Here is a 24088-nt window from a genome sequence, read left to right as displayed (position 1 = left end):
CTTGCTACTTTTGTGCCAATCTCACCTTGGCTCCTGCTGCAGTGCACTGGGACTTACATGGCCTTTCCCACTTGTCCTTGGAGCTATTTACTGCACCAGTTGCACCCTAGCTTGTCCCCCCGGGATGTTTCTCGGCTTGTACTCGAGCCCCTCTTGGGCTGCAGGTGGAAGAACCACAAAACAACCTGTGGGTTTGCCAGTGGGAGCCAATGGCCCCGGCTTGCAGCAACTGGGTATCAGTGGCTTCCTCCTTCCAGGTAGGAAATCAGGTGCAACTGTACTTTTAGAGCTTGTAACCAGGAGAAGTAGAACACAGAAGCCACTACTTTTGTTTCTCTGTTAGCATCCAGGCTTTGGGTCTGCCTGGTGCTTCACAGGGGGCAGGGGCTGGGTCCTGCTGTTTCCTCCCCTGGATCCAGGCTGGGAGCTTCAGGGCAGTGCTGGCAGGGAGCAGGGCAGGGAGCAGGGCTGCCCTGCTGGCAGGGGACAGCAGGTGGCAGCAAGAAATTGAGGCCCTTGGATCTGAGTTCAGCGCCAGTGACTGCGAGTGTTGACTTCTGTAGCTCAAGGCTGCGGAACTGGGGACAGTGAAATCTTACTCAAACTCTCTTAAGTAGATTTGACACTGCTTTTGGTTTGTGCTCGTGGGCTGTTGGAGGTCATGGGGTGCTGTCTTGCAGCATCTGCACTGTATCACCAGCAAGGACCTGCAAAGCCAGACATGCAGAAGGACTCTCAGGTGCTTGAGTTTGGACTTTTTTATTCACCAGAATGGCCACTCCAGCTCGTACAGGAGAATTTGCTGAGACATGTGAGTGAAGAGAGAGACTGTGTAGGGTGTGGCCAAGGGCAGTGAGCACATATGTTGCTGAACACAACTACATTTTGGAGAGGGCAGCATGTAAACTTGTTTCTACAGAAACTCATCCTCACCTTGGGAATCCTCTCTGGGTTAACCAGAAGCATCCAAGTTGGAAAACTTGATGTCCGAATCTCTCCTGCAGTCTTGCCAGCTCTGGGGTGTGACCTAAGACATCTCTGCAACCCTTTTCCTAAGAGCAGCATTGCAAAAGAGCCCCACTGGATAACTCAGAAACCTAGATTTAATTCCACTTGTGTAAGCAGTTTAATCTACCAGGCAAGAGGTGATATTTCATCCTTCTTCCTTGAGGGACCTGGTATGCTTCTAAACATGTGCAAATGCCTTGGATACTTCAATAATAATGGATAAATGGCAGCCTGGCTTAGAAAGAACAGATCTTGCAAGACAAGTGTAATTGCTTCCACTGGGGACAGATGAATGATGCCTAAAATGGCCCGGGAGCCCTGAGGAGTATTAGTTAAATAAATGCAGTGAGGCGGTGAGAGGCGTGAGAAACTGACTGCCCCAGTGGCACAGGTGGAGCTCAGAAGAGATGAGGGTCCCCCGTGGGGCAAGACATCTGCCTCAAAGGGCTCACAAAAGGGATACAGGAAGCCTGCATGTTTACCTGGAGGAGGTGGGACTGCGTCCCCTTCTCTTTCCTCCTGGTTTTCCTCCAGGCTCTGCTCGTCCCACTTCTCATGATGGGGGTACTGGAGAAATAATGGCAGAGGTGGAGCTGTGTCTGCTTCCCTGGCTCCTGCCTGGCTGTTGGATGGTGCCGCTCCTGAGCCGTGCCCTGTGGGCTCTGTCTGGAGCTCACCCCCGCGCAGGGAGCAGTGAGCCCTGCCTGCCTGATGAGGTCTGGTGGCTTTTTTTAAGGAGGAGCCTGTTTTCAGACAGTCAAGAGGGACAGACACCCCCTTGCACCACGCACAAAGCAGGAGATGAGAGCTTGGTTGTAAAGATACAGAGACTGGAGGGGGGGAAGGGGAATCTTCGGGGACTGCCACTGACACATTGGCAGAACAAGTGGGAGATTCAAAAGGGAGACTGGGATGGGATGGAGAGGCCATAGGCACATTTTCTCGTAATGATGGGCTGCAGAAGGAAGACAGGTGAAGGAGAAGCACTAACATTGGTGGAGACTGCCTTGGGCCAAAGCAGGAGCCTGGCAAAGGCTTGATCCTGCCAGCCATGTGGTGTCAAGCTCTGGCTGTTCTCTGGACTCCGTGGTGTTATCTTTACTCCTGGAAAGAATGAGGCTAGCTTCAAACTTGGAGACAGATCACTTAAACCCAAAGCACAGGAGTTGTTTTAAAACCACATTAACCATGTTGGTAATTTGGGGAGTTTTCCACCTTCTTTTTGTTTCCCGTCCTCACTACATATAACAAAACTGGCTTTAAACAAGGTTTCAGAACAGGAATGGCACCACAGTTGTTCAGCAGCTGTGTAGTGCCTGTTGGAAAGCTGTTCTTTGCCCTCCCTTCTTGGCTTCAGCTGGGCTTGTTCCTGCTCTGCTTTCCTTCTGGATTTGTTCCTTTTGGGTTTTCCTTATGTTTGAGCTCCCTTCTTTCAGGCTAGGGCACGTGTTTTCCAAGGGTCAGCCTGGAGCCAGAGGTCACAGTCTCTTTGGTATTTAAACTTAGCCATTGATTTCGTAACTCTTGGGGGAAAAGAAGAACCAACCTCGGTTTGGCATTTCTTGCAGCCCTCTGTCTCTCATCTGTGAGAGCCCCTCGCTCTGTGTTTTGCACAAGCTGCCTGAGTGCTCTGGGCCCCTTGTTAGGCTGTCCCTGCTGTCCTGCTGGGGACAGGAGTAAACTGAAAGTGTGGGGCAGCTTCTGGCATTCCCATTCCCACAGCTGTGTCAGCCAGTGAACACCATGTCCCGCTGGCCTGGGTGAGGCCACAGGACAGGTCTCAACCTGTTCCATGCCAGGACACCTGAAATACTTGTGACCTGGTGAACACCCCTCCCATGCAGTGTGACAAGTCGTCCTTTGGCGCTAAAGCGCTGCTGGATCAGTGTGATCAGATGGAAAAACGCAACCGTGAGCTCCTGCCCTCTGAGCAGGGTAGAAACTCCAGTTCACAGACAGCTGGAGGAGCAGCCTGGTAAACAACAGCCACGTGAATGTGTGATAAGGGAGCACTTGCACCCGGACATGTTCCCCGGGCAGACCCTTTGCCCAGAGCTGTTAACCACCCTGCCATATGGCGAGCCCCTCTCCGCGCACTCCTGTGTTGCAGCGTGACCCTGAGCTGCCAACCTGGCGTGTTTGCTGCCAACTCAGGTTTGCTACTGAGGCAAAGTGCAAAGGCACCTCTTGCATCACTGGGGAGGGGGGGCAGGCTGGGCTGTCCCTGCCAGCAGCAGCACCGCAGGCCCCAGTGGCACGACTGGGTGCTGTGGCACTGGCAGGAGAACCCAGGCATAGCCATGGCAGCTTCAGCCACAGCAAGTGCATTCCTGCAGCGTTACTGTACTCAAACTGTGTCCTTGCTTAGCATGGCTCTTTCAGAAGCTGATCAAAGCCCAAGCTTGCACCCCAGGAAGGCTGAGCAGCCCCCAGCAGCGCACCAGGGTACAGTCCAAGCCTCCTTTGTGCTGCAAAGCACCAGGCATGCACAGGAGGCTTTTAACGTCCAAGGACCAGCTCCAATCCAATTTCCCATTGCCTGTAAATGAAGTAGACTAGCTTTGCAAAATCAAAATACTCCTAGCAAGCAGAAGCTGGTACTTCCAGATGAGATTGGTCTCATCCAAGGGGAAGGCAGTTTGCCTTTGAAACAGCCAAAATCTTTCTGCATTAAAGGCCCAGCTCACGTCTCAGTGAAAGCACTGACATATCACCTGTTTATAAGGCAGCTTTGAAGTTAACTGTTTATGTAACTTATTAAAAATACATTCGCACACCTTTTTGTTATTTTCTTCCCTACCAAAGAAATTGGTAAGACAGGGTTTCAGGTGAGCTCTGATAGCTGGTTGCCGCTGCAGGGTGCAGAGGGGTCAGATGTGGTGGCAGCGTATGGACTCAGCGCCCCTCTGCACTGCTTGCTGGGCACTGCAGGAGCATCCCTGTGCCTTGCTGCACACGCAGACCTCAGGCTCAGTAATGCAGTGCCCTGTTCTTCAGAGAGCATTACACCTCTTCAGCCCCTTGGTTAATGGTTAGACTTATATTGCAGCAGCTGGCTCCCCAGCCCAGCTGTGGAAAGAGTCACAGATTTTAAATATTGGATTTTCTAATCTTGCCCTTTGGACCTGTTTTTGCTGTGGCTGTTGGTAAACAGTGTGCTCCTGAGGCTGCTGTGAAATCATGTGTGGGCTGCTGCATCCCCAAGTGGGTACATCTTTGTAAGTTTTACAAGAGCAGTGTTTGGTGTAAGTTGGCATGTATGGCTCAATGCAGGAGACTGACGTCAGCTCAGTTTGGTGTAGATTTGCCACCTGATAGAAGTCCTGGTGACAAGGGGCCTGGAGAGGTCTCAGATTCAGCCAATCTTCAAAGCAGGACTGTTGCTAAAGCTGGATCAGAGCACCTAAGTCTGAAAAACTTCAAAGGATGGAAACGCCTCCTCTCTGGGTACATGTCCCAGGGCTGCTCCACCTTTCCAGGGAAGGAGTTTTTCCCAACACCCCATCTGAGCTGACCAGGCTGTTAGATTGTCTTACCTACTGGAAAGACTCTGGCTCCATCCTCTCTGTAGCTGCCCTCCAAGTCACTGTAGACCTCTGCTAAATTGCCCCAGTCTCCTCTCCTTCACAACTAACCAAGCCAGCCATCTCCACTTCTCCCTGTGGGCAATGTTCCCTCACTTCAACCAGCCTGGTGGCCCTGCTGGTCCTGTCCAGCTTCCAGCAGATCCAGGCTCATCCTGGAGGGGCTGTTCACACCCACCAGGTCCTGCTGAAAGGGAATGCTTGGAACCAGGACATGCTGAAATCAAACTCAGAAACAAGCTCCTGGTGTCTGCTCAAATGAGCCTTCAGGAGAACCTGGTTTTGGTGGATTTCTGAATGAGATGGGTCTGAGCCAGCTGGCAAGTGCCCAGCAGTGACAAGCAAGGCCTGCCCACACCTATCTCCTTGCAACACTGACCTTCTGACCACTGAGGGCCGCAGGCCACTGCCCTGAACCATTTCCTCAGCCACATGAAGAAGCATCTTCCTGGGAGCAACAATTTAGGGACATCACCAGCACGAGGCTGCTGTGTCCTGAGTCCTGGACTGTGTGGGGCTCTCCAGAGCAGCAGGCACCTCTCCACTGCCTCCTGGGCACTGCCCACCCCTTCTGGGGTAGGTCAGAGGGCTCAGCTGCTCCCAGATTCCAGAGGCAGTGTGGCTGGAACCCAGGGGAGCTGTTGGAGCTGGCTTGCTCTACCCAAGGCCAGCTCATCCGTCTTCACCTTGCTGGCACAGCTCACTGGCATGGAGAGGCGAGTGTTGTGCTTCATTTAGATGGATACCAGGGAGCAGAGGGACTTTGCAGTGTTGTCCTGGGCATTTCAGCAGGGTTTGGGCTCCAAACCTGAGCCCTTGTGGGGCATTAGGCTCCCTCCTCTTCTCCCTTCTGTGGGACTGAGATGTGCTGAGCAGCCCATTCCTGCTCAGAGCTACTTGGTCCCCACTGGTTACTCCTCTCTGAAGGATCGTGTCAGATGCCCAAGGCTGTTCCTCTGAGGTCTGAAAGATTAGACTGGAAGTTTTATGGGTGGGAGATTTCCCAGGGCTGAGGTCAGAGACAGAAATGTAATGTCTGCCCAGCTCTGTTATACAATCTGCCGTTAAATAATCACTCAGGGTCACTGCGCCTGCCAGGCCACTGCAGCTGGTGGTGGGGCTGCATGGAAAACAAGGCTGTGCTTTGTGGGATCACTGCCCACCAGACAAGAAGAAGAAGGAAAAGCAGCAATACACTTTTGGTCAGTCCCACGCTCAGACCCTTCCCAGCCTTGGAGTTCCTCATTGCAAGGTACTTTTCAGTGACTGAGGCATTAATCTTGCAAGGGCACAAAAAAAAGCCCAATGTAAAGCCTGATGGTCGCAGTGTGGAAGTGGCTTTGGCCACTGTGAGGAAAGGCTGGTGTTTATCTGTGGGATGCTGTGACTAGAAGTGCGTGGGCAGGGTACTGTGTCTGTCACAGGGTTGCTGGTTCTCCACCAGGTCTGAGCAAGGTGGAGACCCAGCATCCATCCAACACAGCCCTGTCCCCCCCAGCCTTTGACTGCTCTCTGCATTTCATAAACCTGCAGTGGAGCAAATGCTGGGGAGAACTGTGGACCCCCATGCAGTGCCTACCAGCATGTAGGGGTGGGCCAGTCCCACAGTTCCTGGGCACTGATTTCAGGTTGTGCTGCCCATCTGGGACTGACACCCATATAACAGCATTGTATTAATGATTTCAAAGGTGTGGCAAAACAATGTAGCCAAAATGGCAATGGATAGTGATGATGTGTGTTGACTACAAGTAAGCAGTCACTCGGGAGCTGGATGATTTGTCCTAGGAAATACAGGCCAAGTCCAGGAAAAGAAGCCATGCTGGCAGGGAGAGCTCATAAAGCAAAGCTGGGAAGCAGCCACACTGCACTCTGAGCCTGAGCCTCACTGCCCTGGGGTTCCTGTCCTTGAGCATGCTTTCACAGCTAGCTAGCCTACTTCTGCTGAATAATTTCTTCCTAATAAGGGGTGTTGGCAGGCAGCTGTGCTCTCCTGAGGGTGAGGGAGAGCAGCTCAATAACAGCAACAAACTAGTGTGAGGCAGGGAGAGTTCCTTTTGTTTTCAGCTCCAAGGGTGAGTGTGAAATAGAAATGCTGGAGGATGACTGGATGGCACTAAGGAAGTTTGAGTTACCCCTCACTCATGTTTTGCCCCTCTGAATGCTGTGCTGGCAGAGCAGGGCATCAGCACGGTAGTGATGGAGAAAAGATGCTTTAGGCTTCTCAGTTTTGCTCTACATCTCCCTGCACAGAGGTCAGAGTACCACAAGCAGCAGGGCTGTGCCAATAATTGCCCAACAGCCAGAGGCCAGCACCGGCGGGGGATTACTGGGGAGCTGGGATGATGTGAGGTGTCTTGTGCACCAGCCAAATATTTCTCATCTGGCATGACAGCCCATGGCAGCCCTGGTGCTCCTCTCCTTCCCAAATGCTACTCGAAAAGTGCCTTCTGCTCCATCTATGACATCCCTGCTCTGGGACAACCGGGACCCCAGAGAGCTCTGAATGGGACTGGTGGGCCTGTGGTAGGAGAGTGCCTCTGCCAAATCACTTGCACACACGCACATCTCAACTGCCCCAGACAACAAGCTGCCCTCCTGTACTACCCATACAGTCTGTCACTCAACCCCCAAACACTGCAGAGCCATGGAACAGAGCATGCTTGCCTGTCCCTGCCAGCAGGCTCTTCAGTGCCCCTTCAGTGCTCCCTGTGATCCGGGGAGGCATTCTAGCTTATTGCAGCTATTTTGTTATTTAATCCCTCTTGATTTTCCTTAACACCTTTCCAAATGTTTTAAGCTAGCCTTGTTGTGCTCATCCACTGTTTAATCTGAGGTCAAATGATTGTATCTTAATCCCTGGATCTCAAATGAATTTGCCTCTGGTTTGGGCAGCTAACCCTCCAGCCCTCTGCTACAGCCAGGCCTGCTGTCTCCCTCTCCTTCTCTCATTATTTCTCTCTTTCTTGTAAGTTAACATTACTTGAGATGAACAAAACAAGTGATAATTCCCCCTGATTAATATTTCCAAACAATTTCATGTTTTTCCTTGTGATGAGCCCCTGGAGCCTTCTCTTGTCAAACGAGCTACATGTGATCACAGCAAGGGCAATACTGTGCTTTTTGTGGCTGACTGGGTGCACAGAGCAAGCTGACATGGAGCAAATGTACAGGACAGCACCTGAATCCTTTGTACAGTCTTCCTGGAGGACCCAGACATGTTCTCCATTAGCAGTCCCCAGCAACCTGGCACTGTGCTTTTTCCAAAGGACACGTCCACCTTGGTGACACTGGAGTGGCAGGTACCAGTCCCCATGACCATGCCTTCCCCACATTCCTCTGCCTTTCCCGAACTCTCTCCCCTGTCACGCAGAGAGGTTTTGGGGCAAAAGAGCCTCTGAATCAGACTGACACAAATGCAAAGATGACAGGATGCTGATCTCAGCCCCATCCTTTGGGTGCTGCTAAAACTTGGCTTCTCATTTTATTGCACTTGCCCACAGCTGTGCTGCAAGTTCCCTGCTCAGACACAAACAAAAAGACTTGGAGAATGTATTAGATTAAATACAAGTTTTCGACAACATGTTCTAAATTTTACTGAGGGTAGATTAAATCTAATTAAATTCACACATTATTCCAGACAGGTAAAATGGCACATTCTACTTTGTGTCCTTAGCTTGGCCCAGAGGCCAGACTGAACCTCGGAGACTGCAGAACTGGTCTGGCCCTTCATGTCTAGACTCAGACCCAGACTTCGCTTCAATATTCAGGACTGAATCCAGACAGTTTCATTGGTGTGTTAAGGATCATAACCCAGATCCAGGTCTGGTTTGGAGCACAGTAGTAATCCCAGCCCTGAAGGGTGTGCTGACCCAGGCACCCTCTCATAAGGCCACAGTGCTGGTGGGAGAAGCTCACTTGGGTGTCCTGTTTCTTGGATGCTGCTGTCACTGGAGCTCACACCAGCACCTGTTGGCAGCTCCCATGTCTTTGAGGTGCCCAAGTGGTTGGTGAGGGAGCCTGTGCTAGTCCAAAACCTCTCCTGAACTAGGCACAGAGAGTTGTGGCTAAATTCCCTCCAAACCCATCCTGTCCTGATAGAGTGATGGGCTAATGCAACCCCATCCAAGGGTGTGTATGGGACCCTGAGGTGGAGGGGTTTATCTTCCAGAAAAGGACAATGAGAGTTGCAAGTCAGATTCTGCTGTGGGAATCCACAGCAGAATCCCTCTTTTAAGCACAACTCATCTCTATGCAGCTAGTCTGGACTTGCACAGGAAGAAAGCATGTGAAACTCTGGGAATAAACCACCTACTTCCTTGTGAGGACCTGTAAATCTCACCCAGCAAGCCTGTCATGTAGCTGCAAAGGATGCAAATAAACTCTGCTGTGTAATTAGCACCCTTTGTATGCCAGGGCAATCATACTTAACCCCACATGCAACCAGGAATCAGGTCTGCCTGCACAGGGCTCAATGCCAAATACCCTCCCTGGGTGTTAAAGCTGCACTACTTCCCTCAAATCAGTATCACACGGTGAGGCTTTGCCCCATGTGGGAGGACGTGGCCTGTGATATGAAAGATCAGTTATGCTGCAAAGACAGATATCCTCTTCTAAAACCTACAGCCAGTGCTGATAGGAGTGTTTCCTAGTAAATACCTGCAGCACACTAAGCTAAATCAGTCTTATTACAATAAAGAATGAAATCTCTACACAGCATTTTTCCTAGTGAGACTCTGAGCTGTCACTGAGGTCTCTCTGATGGTGGAGTACTTTTCATCCCAAATTGTCTCTGGTAACCTGATTTCTGCAGGCTGCACCATGCAGAAAAAGCATAGTGGTATGGGCTGAAGCTCTGTCACTGATCGCATGGGCACCACTGGAGACTCCTCCTTCCTTGAGCCTTGCTGTTTGTAACAGAGAAACACACACAGCTCTGTGCCTTGGAGGGAGGTTGCACGACTTTGGGGGCTGGTGTGATTATCTCTGCAAGACATCTGATGGGGTGCCACACTGACAGCTGAAGCAATTCCTCTTTTTTTAGGACAAAGAAGCTTGAAGCCTGGGGGTGTGGGAAAGCACTTTCTCTCTGGTGGCCTCGGTGGCCTAAGGGGTCATTGGGAAATGCCACCCAGGGGACCCAAAACCAAGAGGTGCTTCTGATTTTTAGAGAGGCAGAGCAGGCAGGAGGTAGCTAAGCAGACCTGTCCTCCAGGTGAGGCTGGAAGAATCTGCTGGCTGTAGGCAGAGCCACCTCTGCAGTGGGGCAGCCCCAGGGTTTGCAGGTGTACTGGCACTCTAAGCAGCACTGCAGATTTCACAGGAGTCAGTATCAAGCCCAGTCTTTAAAGGCAGCCTCATCTTGTGCTCTTGCATAACAGCGAGATGGAAATCACACTGTGTTTATACAGACTGAAATGATAGGAGTCTGCTTGAGCAAACGCTTGCACATGAAAGCCTCAGCTGGCTACAGAACTCCATTTCCAGGAGCTGAAGAAAACCACTTAGCCATTTAAACCTCTGAAGACTTCAATCACCCTGTTAAGATGAAGACAGAGTAGGGTGGGGGAGACGGCTCCCATTTGCACCTGCAAGAGTGCCGCCTCCAGGGGCAGGCTGCGTACCACCAGCCCAAAGAGCCCCCCTAACAGGTACCACGCAGGCAAGCTTGGCTCCTGAGCCTGCCCGCTGTGACACAGTCCCTCGATTTAAACCCTTAATCCTGCGAAGATTGTGCAATAGCTCCTTCAGGCTGAGAACGGATTATGCCCGTTTCAAAGGTATTTGGCACTCTGGATTCGGCTTCGCTGGGAGAGACCAATGAACCGGCTCAACCCCTCCTGCGGTAGCACCTGTGGGCAATTCTTGCAGCTGGTGCCTAGCAACTTGCTCTGAGCTGCTCTCACAGCTAAAATTCAATGTCATTTCAGCCTTCCTTCCCAGAGGAGCAGCTCCTGACTCATCATCAGGGAAGAATGAGAAGTGTTTCCCACTCGGCTTGCTATAAATTAGTGATATGGTAAGGGCTGCTCTCCCTCTTGAGCAGGTGTCCTGCAGCCAGCTAAAAAGGCATCTCCTCTCAGCACGTGGGACAGCTTCACGTTCAGGAGATTTAGTAAATTGCATTTTCCCCCCCCTCCTTCCCAACTTGTTTTCTGCTCCCAAATGCCTCTCTGCTTTCTTGGAGCTCTCTGCAGAAGAACCAGGCTTGGATCCATGCCGTGTCTCACCTTGGCTTTCCTTGGGTGAGCCCCAGGTTGTGCAAACACACGCAGGTAGATACAAGCTTTGGGCCGTGCTGAGCACTCTCTAGTGACACACAGCAACTTTTAGATCACCTGTGTGACAAATGAAGGTGCCTCTGAATCTGAGAGAGATGCCCTTGGGAAATGGCAAACATCATAAAAAAACGCAGAGGCAACCAAGATTGCCTGTTTACGGGGCTGAGATCTTTGCAGATGTGGTGAGACAAACACCAACCTGCCCGGGCAGGACCGAGCAGTGCATTTCTGCATGTGGGCAGGGCACAGGGATGGGTGATGGGAAAAGGGAGCCAACCGGAGGATCCAGCTGCAGAGTGGGCAGGGGCTCGGAGAGCAGCAGTTCCCTGGCACCATGCACAGGGGAGGAGCGCTCCAGCTGGGAGAGGTGGGAAGCTCTGAGGAGACGAAGTCCATGATTAGTAGGGCTGTGGTGTCACAGCCTGAGTGTTTTTCAGAGAAAAGCAAGACAAGGTGCCTTACAGGGCTTTTCAGAACTCTGGGGGGGGCATATGTTTGCCTCTGGGAGCAAGTCTGAGATCCAAATGCATTTCCAAGTGGGAGACTGTTAGGACATCTCAGACTTGTCTGAGTGGCACAGTTCCTGTGGTGGTGTCTGCTGGGCAGGTCCATCACTGCAGAGCTGACTTCTCCTTGCCTTCCCAGTCTTATTCCTTGGGAAGCCCTGGGTGGCCCTAGTGACTGCAGCCAAAGGGTTGGAGGTGCCTTATTGCTGCGAATAGTGGGGGCTGGCAGAAGAACCACCTTTATCTCACAGCTGTCTGTCCTCAGCTCCTGACTGCTTGCAGCCCTGTGCAGTCTAGAAGGAAGACTGAGAATCACCTTGTTTGGACTCCACAGCCTGAAGCAGATGAGGAAAGAGGCTGGTAAGTGCAGAACCACCAATGGAGATGTCTCCAGCTCATCCCAGGACCCTCAGCCCTTTAAGATGGGACATGGCTCTGTTCCCAAGCCCAGGAGTGGTGCTCAGCATGCTTCAGGTGGGTGTTTGGCTGAAGGATTTGTCATTATACAGGTCACCTTAAACAAATCCAATTGCATTGCACAGGTTAGCTGATAGGGATAGAGAAGCATTTTATATGGAAAGGCATAAAAACCTCGAGTCTGATCTGACCTCGTCTAGTGTCCAGTGGGTGCCTCTGCCTGCATGGGTCAGGAACTGGCCAGTCCCCTGCCATGCTGTGATGTCTGAAGGCCAGGAAACATTGTGGTGGCTCTGTTTCCCCTTCAGCCACAGGAGGGGACAGTTCTCCAAGCAGAGTGGCTGAGTAGCCTCTGCCTTGGGTGTAGATGGCACTGGTTGTGTTGACTGGCCCAAAGTGGGTTTGGGACAAGCTTGGGACAGCAGAGCTTTTTAAAACAGTATGGCCAAATCCAGGAGAAGATGCTGTCTGTAGAACAAAACTGTGCCTTTGCTGGCAGAGGGGACTACTGACCCAACCTGCACTTGTGAGTTAGACATGTCCTTCTGCTCTGGCAGTCCCTTCCCACCACAGCCTGCCTGCAGTTTGCACAGTTGTTCCACAAGCTCCTTTCAGGCCAAATCCACAGCTAGCTGAAGCAGCTTCAGTCCTATCTCTTGCATAGCCTGGCTCAGAGGAAAGTGTCATGTAGCCGGGAGTGTGGTGGTGATTTGCAACCGGGAGATGACATGTTAATAGCAAAATCCTCAGCTCAGAAAATGTCTCCTTCCTTCCTGCAAACCTAAGAGGACTGAATTAAAGCTGAGCTTTCTGACCTCCAAGTTCTTGACTTCTGCTCTCACATTACAGGAGCAGCAAATCCTGTTGCATGAAGCAGAAATCTATCTGTCTGAACATGCACTATTTCAAACTCTTCCCTGTGCAAACTGTTCCAGACTTGATCAGAAACAAGTCTGTTTACTAACAACAGAACTAGGAAACTTCTTTAGTATTGTGGGTCTTTTTCCCCCACAGTTTTTTTAATTTTCATATTGAGCCGCTGAAGCTTAAATCTGTCAGCTAACAGTGTTTCTAGCTTTCAGTGTGTTTTACTTCAATGTGTTTTACTTTGCCTGTTTGCCTGTATATCTCTACATGCAGAGTGTGCTCTGCCTTCTTTCTGATGGAAAGAAAGGTTTTCCTTGACTTGGGATGAGGTTAGAAGGACAGGCAATAGCACACCAATTTTCACCAAATAAGTAGAGGGTATCAAACTGCAAAAGAACAATGGCAATTTTTTTTCAGTAGTATTCATACTAACACTTTTGTACAAAGGGGTTGAATCCTGCTTCCATTTATGCTGATGTAAATCTAGAATAATAAAATTCTTTTACAGAATTTCATATTTTATTAATCCAGGTGTCAGAACTAGAATTGAATATATAATAATAGTTTGATCATTGTATCCTTGTGCAGTTCTCAGTGTGATTATAGCATCTTTTAGACATATTAATGTCTTTCCAGTGTGTTTAGGTGTTAACTTTCTGACACAAGAACTGCCCAGTGTAAGCACAGCAGCAAGTGTGATGGATCCCAGTAGTAGGAAAACCCTTATATGCTACTTCAGTAGTAAAGGGTGGAAAGCAAGGTTTGGAACACACTTCCAGGTGCCATGATAGTTGGGTTTTACTTTGAAGATCTCTTTTGAGCTTTCTCTCCACCTCTGTTTAGGCAGAACCAAACTCTGTTTGCTTTTTTAAGTTGCAGTCACTCAAAAGCTGCATCTCCAGGATGAAGTAAGTTAGCATAGCTCAAGACTTTGAGAAAAATAATTTCTACAGACAGCATTAGTATGGTGAGGTGGGTTTTTGCAAAGCTGTTGTCCACTTCACATGATGACTTATTGGACAGTCTGTTGTTGTAACAAGTGCCAAGATCAAACTGACCAATTTGGTTGTGAAGGTTTACGAGACCTTTAGCAATAGGAAACTTCACAGACTTGGAAAACCTTGGTGCAGTGAAGGCAGCAAGCTTTAACAGCTGGCCTCTTAAAAGGCCGCAGCAAGGTCAGCTTGGGTTTAGAGGAACAAGACTCTTGCAAAACCCAGGAATATTTGGTCCCTTGGGAACTTGTGTGGCTTTTTCTGATGCAGAGCCGTCCTCCCGCGTGTCCCCAGCCCCAGGGCAGCAGCAATGCCACAGGGAGTCAGAACTCAGGAGCGAGCGAGAAATCCGGAGGAGTGAAGGCCGCCTTCCTGGCTGCCCCCATGGCCCAACAGAGGTGGAGGAGGGAAGCGAGGGCCCCGCAGGGTGAGGGTGCAGCGCAGGTGGACAGAGCGGTGACTGTCTGGCTGCGCGGAGCGAGCTGTGCTGGGCCAGCGGCCGATGGAGCGCGGGATCCCCGAGGGACGCGCACCCTGAGGAGACATTTCGTGTGGGCTCCTCGCCCTGTGCCCCCCGCGCTCCGCAGCCCCGCTGCTCCCAGTCATCGCGGCGCGGGGCCATGAAGGAGGCACCCACCCGAGGTCCGGGCCGGGCTCAAGCTCTACGTCTGTGTGTCTCTGTGCGTGTCTCCCTCTCCCTCAGCATTTTCCCCTCAGCTCTCGGGGGGCTCCGGCCCCGCTCCGGCCCCGCCCCACCCCCGGGCTGAGGGCGCGAGGCCCCGCCCCCCGCGCGCCGCCGGCGGGGCGATAAAGGTCTCGCGGCGGAGCTCTGACGTCACGGGGAGTTAATTTTAAACCCGGACAAGATGGCGGCGAGGGACGCGGCGCGGCGCGCGGGCCTGGCCCGCCACCGGCCCGACCCGGCAGGTAACGCGGCCCCGGGGCCGTGGCGGCGGCGGCGGCTGCAGGGCCGTGGCGGCGGCTGCGGTGGCGGGGCTGTGCCGGTGGGGGCCCGGCTCGGCCGGGGCGCGGCGCTGGACTGGGCGGGCGCGGCGGCAGCGGCACCGCGCGGCGCCGGGGGAGGCACGGCGGGGGAGGCCCCCCGTGCCTCCCCCCTCCTCAAAATGGCGGGGGCGGCTGCCTGCCCCCGAGGGCGGGAGGCGGGGAAGCCGCGGCGGTTGCCCCTCGGCCCGGCGCGCGGCCGCTCCTCGGCGGGGTCACCCCGCTCTCCCCGCGCTGCGGACGGGGCCTCCCGCGCTGCGGAGGGCAGCCGGAGCCGGGGGGGAGCGGGGGCGGCCCGGGGGCCGTTGTGGGTGACCTTATTCCCTGCTGTGGTGCGGCCGGACCGTCCGCCCGGGTGCGCCTCGGCCCCGTGAGGCGCCGGGGTTGGGGGGAGGCCCGGAGGGGCCCCCGGCCGTGGGGCGTTCGCCTGGCACAGTGTCGGGAGCGGGGCCAGGCAGCCCGGCTTTCCCGGAGCCGTGTCCGCTGAAGGTGGGAGCAGCTCCGGGAAGGAGGGGACTGACCCGCGCCGGTCCGGCCCCCACATGGACCCGGTGCACTCCGCTGTCAGCGCTGCTCTCGCTGGTAATCTATCCTCTGGTGGCGATGGGACCTGGCTTCGGCGCGGTGTTTTAGCCCCGGGCGTGCTGGAGCCTGCGCAGTGTGTTTTTTTTTTAAGTATGGTTATTCCTCAAGAACAGTTTAAAAGCTGAGAGCTCGTAGCAGTGTCTCTGCCGTACGCTGTGTGAGAGGGGGCACCTGGGACTTGTGAGGGTTGTACACATGAGTTGGATCATGTGAGGTTTTTAGCGCTGTGCTGGAACGCCGAACTATATTAACATATTTGTTGTGTAACTCTCACTTAATTTGGAAGCAGCACGATTAGACTGGGCACAGTTTAAACAAAACCCAGCAGATGCCATATGCCACTATTGGTTTCAATTTTTTGATTTGCAAGCCAGCTAGAGACTGGGAAATCTAACCACACTATAAACTAGGAGATGCAGAGTGACAGCTCCCCTGGCTTGATTTACAGGGAGGAAAAAGCAGTGCTTCAAAGCACGTGGAAAAGTTTGATTGTGTTTGGCAGCATTGCAATTTTAATAATTTAAGAGTCCAGAGATCGAAATTGAGGATATGATACTGCTTTACTGCTCAAGTGCTGATTTCTCTCCCTCCCAGCACTGCTTGGTTTCCTTTGGCGGTTCTCTTGTGTTTTTGCCACTATGTTGTTTAATAATCTCAACGCATTAGATTATTGCATAACTTTCTCAGGGTCATAAAAGCGCCAGCACACTTGTAATAAATGGCCTTTAATTAGCTATGTCATCATTAGTGGTAGAAACATGCACATTTTGCTTGTGTACTTTAGTCATGGAATAACTTTGGTGATAGGGTGTGCATGTACAGCTGTGGATGATCTGTGCTTGCCTGCAGAACGGCCTTCTGTACAGTGAAATAAAGCAGAGTGGTGGGTTGGAATAGTTACAAGAAGAGAAATGTAACAGGAGAGTCCTGTAACTCCTCTTGTACCATTACTAAGTGTTGCTTAACAGCTGTTATGTTCTAACTTACCCTAAAGTCACAGCACCTCCTCAAATGGTGTCACAGCACCTCCTCAAATAATAGCAGTAGCTCTTTGTTTTTTCAACTGAAATGATTTTGAAAGCAGTGAGTGGGGTTGAGGAAGGCTGTGTTCTTTCCTTTTCATGTTCACTTGCTTGCAACTTAAAAACGTTTCTGAAATAGTTTGGGCACAGAACTGTTTTACTTGAACTATTGTAAAAGGGTTCCTTTAAATGTGACAGTCTCTCCTGGTTTAGGAGACCAGGCAGCTCTTGTTAATGTTGGATGGACAGGAGTGCTTGAGCCAGGTCTTGAAGGAGTCCTGACACTTCTTAGGTACCTTGTGCCAACTGCAGTCCCTGAGGTTTGGTTAAATATCAGTGATCAGTGTTTGCTTACTGATTGTACTTATAAAGTACCACTGGCTGGAGAAAGTTACTGTGATAGATGAGGCATTATTTTCTCTTCTTGTCCTAATAATAATAGGGACACTACCTCATGCTGGTAGCCTGGATAAAGCAGGGGAGAAGGGCTGGGGATTTTCCTCCAGTGTAATGGAAGAGCACTTATCTCCTGATGGCAGTGTCACATCCTGTCCAACTGTTGAGTTTTGCCTCAAAACCAGGTGTAATAAGCAGATGGAAATGCAGGTAAATTAAGTTCTGTGTCCTTGTTTTGGTTCTGAACTGCAGTGGCATTAGTCTCCACCCTAGTTTTAACTTTGTGCCTGTTGTACATCTTATCGCAGTCCGTGGAAGTTTCTGTTGCAAGGACATTCATAAGGAAAACTGCCAAATTTCACTTACACGTCCCCTTATGTAAGTTAGGTTTGAAGTTGCTTTTGTTCTTGCAGTGCTCTTATGAACCGACCCCATCCCTGGGATGATTTTTGACATTCATGGCAGTCCTTGAATGGGAAGTTTTAAACTTTAAAATCAGGCCGAATCATTGCCTTGTTTTTCGGGTTTTTTTAAACTGTTGCTGCGTGCTGTGCCTACAGTGTGATCTGTGAGCTGCCAGCTTGGAGTGCATTTTTCCAACTTTTTGCTAAATGCTGCATTAACTTCTTAAACTTACTATACCAGTTATTAGTATTTTAGGTTTTGTCTTTAACCTCAACTACGTAAGGTGAGCAAGGCACAAAAAATATCTTCTAAGTTTCTGCATAGGCAAGATATATTTGTTGTTTTCAAACAACTGAAAATTTTCAGAAATACTTATATATGGTATAACCATTATATGGTGGTTCTTAAGACTTTGCTCTTGCTGGAGAATGACTGCATTCCTTTTTAAAATCATTTTCAGCAATGTGAACTTTTTAAGATGTCCTAGAGGAAAGACAGAAGTAGCTTTGCTTGTTCTTGGAAGCTTGTTGTTGATAACAAAGAATATTATCTCATCCTGTAGCTGATTTTGAGGTCATAGTGCTGTGGAGGGAGTTGATTTACATGAATACATTTGTGGGCTTGGGATTTGTGTCTGAAAGACTAGAACAAGCAAATGAGCAAGTTTGAATATGTGAAATCATCGCTCAGATTGATGTCTGCTATTTCAGTTAGGTGCAAAGAAGTGACTGATAAGAAATAAATGACGTCTGTTAGGACAAGGATTATAATCAAGACATTTCCAGCAGCAAATGAATACCCAATAGAAACCGATGTTCCGAGAGCACTGGTCACTAACTTGCCTGACCTTTAACTTCTGTTTATTTCTGAATATATATTTTATGTAGTGTTCATTTCCAAGAAACTGAGATTTTATGTGCTTGCCAAGCTTTTTGAAACACTTTGAATGTAAAAGTTGGAGGAATTTTTGAAGTTCCTTCCTCCAACTCCAAAGATTGGAGGAAGGTATTTAAACTTGGAATTTGAACCACTGCCCTCTTAAGAAACACGGAATGAAATCTGAGGAGTTCAAATATCTGTCTTTCCTCTTCCACTGCTAATTCTAATTTGACTAAATGTATTTCGTAAGACTTGAAACCCGTTGGTTTTTGTAGGTGTACAAATGAGTTACTGGGAGATGTTCCGAGGCACAAGGTAATGCTTGGCAAGCTGGTGTTTAACTGGAGTTCTCGCTCTGCAGCAAAGCAAGGACCTTGCTGTCCCCCTTTGTTTTTGGAACGGAACGTACATACCCATTGTAGTGCCATAGCTGGTAAAAGTCACTTAGTGAATTGTCTCCATAGCATGTGTAAGCATGTGAATAACCTCCCAAAAGTTATCTACTTAGTTTGTCTGGAACCTGTTGCGGCTGCTCCGTGGGGATGTTACTCCTTGAAGTAACAATACTAGTTGAGATCTCATTCTAGTGTGAGAATAGTAGGTCTTTGTGCTGAGTGTGATCTGTGAAGCTAAATCAATATCTTCTTCCAGTAATTAAAAACAGGGGGGGAAAAAAGCTATGTTTATTTTATGATGGTTAGTGGCTGGCTTATCTTTAAGGTTGGAAAAACTTAAAGTAGAATATTTGCCACCAAAGATGGCATTACTGAGCCATGTAGCATCCAAAGCAGTCCAGCAAAAGTTACCTGAGTGAATGCAGGTAAGCTGGATATTGGGCATCCTGTTTGATGCTCACTTGATGAACTCACGAGCAGGACTAATAGGAAATCAAATTTAAAGTGAAAGAGTCTATTTGGGCCTTTCCAGAAATGATTAATGAAAGACCAACTTCCTTTAAAAGAATGCCCTGCTCTTCTCTATCATGGAGGAATAGGTAGGAGAGCTGTCAGAACTGTAAGACTGCACAAAAAATGCCTTTTGGAAAAGGAATTTGTTTACAGTTTGGTTACTGGGCCTGTATTTACACCCTGTGTACAGTATGAGGGTTATTCTTATATGTTTTACTAGGAGGGGAGGTGTCTCGTGTAGTTTTTTTCTTTCTTGTGCTAAATGTATTTCCAGATCTATTTTCAGTGCAGATGATGAGCAAATGATGGTTGCAATTTCAGCCCTATATATGGGTAATTTTTGCATGGCAGGGTGGAGTTTGTGTGCTACTGCAAGTCATGGTAGGTTTCTCTTAAAAGTTTGGAGTAGAAGCCAAAATATTCAAGACGTGAACTAATAAGATGCTGTACACATTATAGACATGGAGTGTGGAATGTAATTTCTAGTGAATTGATGTTTGAGAGTAGAACTTAATTTGCTTTTATGCAGTTGTTGTTCCAGTTAGATCAGAATCATGTTTCAGTCTGTAGTTAGTGTCAAATTATAATATGTTTATTTTCCCACTATCACCATAGAGATAAACATGATGAATTTACAAGTTCTTATTGGTTTCAGTAAAATATATGGAGTGTCTTTTGAGCAATGTGTTTTATGATGGTTTCAGGTTATCAAGGTGGCTTTTTTTTACTTGGATTGAAAATTACAGAAACTTGTTGGAGAACATCTGTCAACTGCTTGTACTGACATATTAGTTAGGACTGCTTTCTGTGTGTTGGGCATACTTGGAAAAGTTGTTCTCACCTCTTATCTTCTCAAACGGGGTGGTACTGCTGAGTGGAAGAATAAGTGCAGTTATTTTAACTGTCTCTTTAAGCCTTGTCCTGTGATACTACTGCCTGCAAACTTGCAGTGCTGTCTTAGTCCCCTGCTTCACCTCTTCTGCATGAAAGAAAGGGTCTTCTGGCTTTTACTTGTGCCTGTTTATATACCTTGGTCTGTGTGGTGTGATCTACTTGGGGAACTGTAAACAGTTGGGAAATAAAAGGTACAATCTGTCAATCCTTTGCCTAATGTGGAAATCATAACAGTACTGATTTCAGGGCAGGAACAGTCAGTCCAAGTATGTGAAGTGCTGGGCATGGAGACAGAAGCTTTGCCCCCTTTAATGTATTGCTTAAACATAGAGTAGTAGTCAAAATGACTGCTGTAGAAAATTAAGTTAAGGTTCTCGATACAATCAAATCACTTTCTTAAAACAAGAAGTCATCTTGCTTTTGAGAGAATTAAATTGCTTAAATACTTTGTAATCCTGAACTAATACTGAAGAACTCTTTCTGATCACGACAGCAGTGTAATTCCAAACATGGCCTTAAAACTGCCCTCAAGGCAGTTATCACTTATCTTTCAAACAACAAAGTCTTAAGCTTGTCATGAGGATAGGGAGGGAATGCAGTGCAAAATTCTTAAAAGAAATCTTTCTATGTGCTATTATGTCAGATTTGTTAGTACAGAAATTGTTTCGAAAGGTGCAGTAAGTAATGCAGTAAGTAATGCTTTTGAGGATTGGGACACAAAACTGGAGTATTTTCTAGAGCTAATAGTACTGTAGAAATAAATAGCTACTAAAACTTTTCACGTCTTAGACTCTGAGATTTAAAAGGAAAAAAACCCTTTCAAAATAAAATATGATAGGATCATTAAGAAATGCAAGTTCTGCTTTCAAGCTTATTTCTTTCAATAGAAAAAATGTACTTGCAACATTTAGATAGCCAGTGTGATTAAATACTTGTGGGACCTTCAGATGCTATGAGGAATCCTACTTGTTTGAGAAGACTATTTTGGAATGCAATTTGGTGCTTTTGAAGAGGTTGGAAGTTGGCTTGTGAAAGACAGAATATTATTCTTGGTCTAAGTACTTTGAGTTGCAGACATATCACTGTTTCATTAATCAAATATCAAACTAAGCTGTTCTTTAGTGTAATCTGTTGTTGACTTATTTCTGTAGGGCATTAGGACTAGATTAAGCTTTTGTGAGCTTTGAAGAGGAGCACACTGCTGTCTATCTCTGTTTCAGTTCATCTTCTAATCCTGGACTTTTCTCCCCAGTGTTTACTCTACATGTTATAAGGGAAGATTTCATGGATCCACAGAATGAGGACACTAAATATGATCTACAGAGACTAAACTGTTGGTTGGGGGGGAGTGTGAAAACGTACAGTCTTTGTAGGGTTGTGTTTCTCTCTTCTTTCTCCACCCAAGTGAAAGATGTATATTAAACCTTTTGTGGTTTCAACATATGGTGTGGTGTGCTGGCTTGTAGAAAAGCGGTTAGATTGGCTAGATGTATTTAGACAAGTTTGAGAACTTGATGTAAAGAGAAGTAGTAACCAGCTCCCTTCTGTGTTTGTTCTTTTTAAGTGTGGCTTGTCTTACCTCTGAGATTGCGTAAAAGAGGTAATTCCTCTCACTTCTATACCACTAGGCTTGACTGGTCAGTGCATACATGACAGTGGCATTTCCTGTCCTGAGAAAATGCAGTTTGAAATAGAAAAATGCTTGTTTTGCTAGCAGTGGCTGATGGTGTCAAGTGTTGTGAATGATGTTAAAGATGCTTAGGTAAGTGGGTAAGTCTTGAGCCCTTTGAACATCCAAAGGTGCTTATTGCGTGGAACTGAGCTACTGAAGTGTAGATGTTTTACAGTGTCCCTGTGAGAACTTAACTAGTGATTTTGAAATCAAAATTAATCTATTCTTTAGTAGATACAGCTCACAGCAGCTACAGCATATTCAGTAGAAATGATCCAGGGAATGTTCTTCTGTTGCCAGAAGGACTATGCCAAGCACAAGGTCTTCCCACCAGTTACACATCCTAGCCTGGGATACTGACAAAACTGAAACTAGTGCTAACTTCAATTTGTAAAGGAAGGCAACTGTGTTCTTAAGTGAAGGGTAACAAATGTATTGGCTAGCCCAGCCTAAATCTGAACTTTCAGATCGAGACAAATCTTTGGCAACACATGGTCAGATCCAGTTACAGCCCAGTTGTCTACCCGTGTTTGCAGTGTTCTCACATATCACTAAGTCAGTTTCCACGTGAACACACTTCTTAACTGTGCTTGTGAGTTTTGAGAATCTGGAGAAATTTTCCAGCTGAACTAGGTTGTAGTCACAGAGCTGAACTTTTCTTTTGGCACCAGTGCCCAGTCAAGCAGTTTGTGTCTCCCCCTCAGTTGTGCTGGCGCAGCTGTTTCAGAGGCTGTAGAGTGCACAGCACATCGGTTTGTGTTCAAGATAAGTTGGTGCTTGGACCTGGGACAGTGGTGCCAACAGAGAGGGAAGCAGCCCTGTACTGTTCAACAGTCCAGCTGAACCGACCCTGCAGAGGAAGCTGTGTAGCTCTGCATTTTGTTTGTCTTCAGTTCCAGTGCTCATTGGATTCTTATCTAAGAGGTGATAAAGTTTGTAGGAAGCTGTTCGTATTGGATTGCCTTTTCTGCTGGTTTGGTTTGTTTAGCTGACTTGATTCTAAGCAGCATTAGATATGTGGCAAAATTAGCAGGAAAGGCAGCATGGTGCTGGAAATGGGAAAGAGTGGGTGAGTCCTTTGAGTGAGTGATTAAGACTCAGCTGTGCTGTTGAAACAGGCTTGAAGAGGCAACGGGGAGAGGAGGCAGTTACTGGCACTGTCCTGTTGGCAGAATTAATGTACTTTGAGCTGTTGCCTTAGCAAGGGATTTACGTGTAGCAGTAGCAGTGATGCCTGGCAGAGGCTCAGGAGTTGTGGTAGTAGGTGCAGGGCACTGAAGGATAGGTATTTAGTTAGGTACTATATCAATTATTATGGGTTAATTGCAGGAGAGTGATACGGAAATCCAGCCCTCCTCCTCTGTGTGCTCAGCATCAGGAACTCTGATAAAAACTATTTTTGCTGTAGTTGCGTGAGAAAAATCTCTTCCTCCAATAGAGATAAAATGAACACATGCAAAATGTGATTTTTCTCTTGAATTGTGCCTTGTGTGGAACCTTTTTCCTGTTTTGATTCACATTGTTGGTCTGGTTGTTAGTTGTGTTGACACATGTTGTGTTTCTTCCATCACACTTCCCTTTCATCTGGTGGGTGTTAGTGACGCTGCCAGGTTAAGAACAGTTAAGAAGGGAGAAGGAGAAGAAATTGAAATTCTTCATGAAGGTGTCTGAAGGTAGTTACTATATCAGTTGTGTAAACTGTGTGATCTAGATAAGGCAGTTTTATAAGGTAAACCAATACTCTCCTTGTACTGCTCTTTATTCTTTGAAATGAAATGTAGAACTTTCTAATGAAACAGAATCCTGGAGTTCAGTGCTGGAAAAACTGGCTGGAAGGCTCTTAGCTGCAGAAACTTAAAGGGAGGTGGGAAGCTGAGTGTAAACTGGAGGCTGGGCTAAAAGGTCACTTTTGCTTAGAAACATGATAGAATCGTTAAGGTTGGAAAAGACCTCTAAGATCATGGAGTCCAATCGTTAGCACAGCACTGCCATGTTCACTACAACCATGTCCCCAAGTGCCACATCCACTTGTTTTGTGAACACCACTTTCTGAGCCAGCCTGTTCCAATGCCTGACCACCCTTTCCATGAAGAAATGTTTCCTAATATCCAATCTAGACCTTTCCTTTGAGGCCCTTTCTTCTCCTCCTGTCACGTTTTACCTGGGAGAAGAGGCTGACCCCTGCCTGACTACAGTATCCTTTCAGGTAGTTGTAGAGAGAGATAAGGTCTCCTCTGAGCCTCCCTTTCCCCAGGCTAAACTCCCCCAGCTGCCTCAGCTGCTCCTCCTCGGAGTTGTGCTCCAGATCCTTCTCCAGCTTCTTTGTCCTTCTCTGGACATGCTCCAGCACCTCAGTGTCTTTCTTGTGGCTCAAAACTGAACCCAGTATTTGAGGCGTGGCCTCACCAGTGCTAGGTTCAGGTGGACAATCACTGCCCTGGTCCTGCTGGCCACAGTAATTGCTGATAAAAGCCAGGATGCCATTCAGCTTGTTAAAAGCATGGTTTGATCAAAAAAGAAAAGTTGAAGTTTCTTTGGCTTACTATGTTTCCTTAAATGTATTGGTGTTCCTGACTGACAGCTTGTTTATCCTGGAAATAAGTCTGAAACCTGGCCCTTTGGCATACCTTCCTGTACAGCCAAAGGGAGAACTTGCCTTGCTTTCTGCTG

At 48.3% G+C, this 24088-nt stretch overlaps 1 protein-coding gene across 9 annotated transcripts in view; it reads left to right on the top strand.

Moving 5' to 3' along the window:
- The first annotated feature begins 5701 nt into the window (after positions 1–5701).
- ATL2 (atlastin GTPase 2) overlaps positions 5702–24088 on the top strand; it is a 46839-nt gene continuing 28452 nt past the window's right edge. For 2 of the 9 annotated variants that reach the window (XM_064647747.1, XM_064647746.1), the window contains exons 1-2: positions 5702–5844; positions 11711–11850. In XM_064647747.1, coding sequence (XP_064503817.1) covers positions 5717–5844; positions 11711–11850 — 268 coding nt within the window. In that variant the 5' untranslated portion in view covers positions 5702–5716. Of the gene's footprint in view, positions 5845–11326; positions 11851–14260; positions 14298–14456; positions 14583–14973; positions 15240–24088 lie in introns of those variants that run through there. The other 7 variants (XM_064647751.1, XM_064647750.1, XM_064647755.1 and 4 more) reach the window with 6 other exon arrangements.

Source organism: Pseudopipra pipra, chromosome 3 (assembly GCF_036250125.1).
Source record: "Pseudopipra pipra isolate bDixPip1 chromosome 3, bDixPip1.hap1, whole genome shotgun sequence".
Classification (NCBI taxonomy): Eukaryota; Metazoa; Chordata; class Aves; order Passeriformes; family Pipridae; genus Pseudopipra; species Pseudopipra pipra.
The sequence above is the reverse complement of the archived record's forward strand: the minus strand, read 5'-3'. Positions and strand labels throughout refer to the sequence as shown.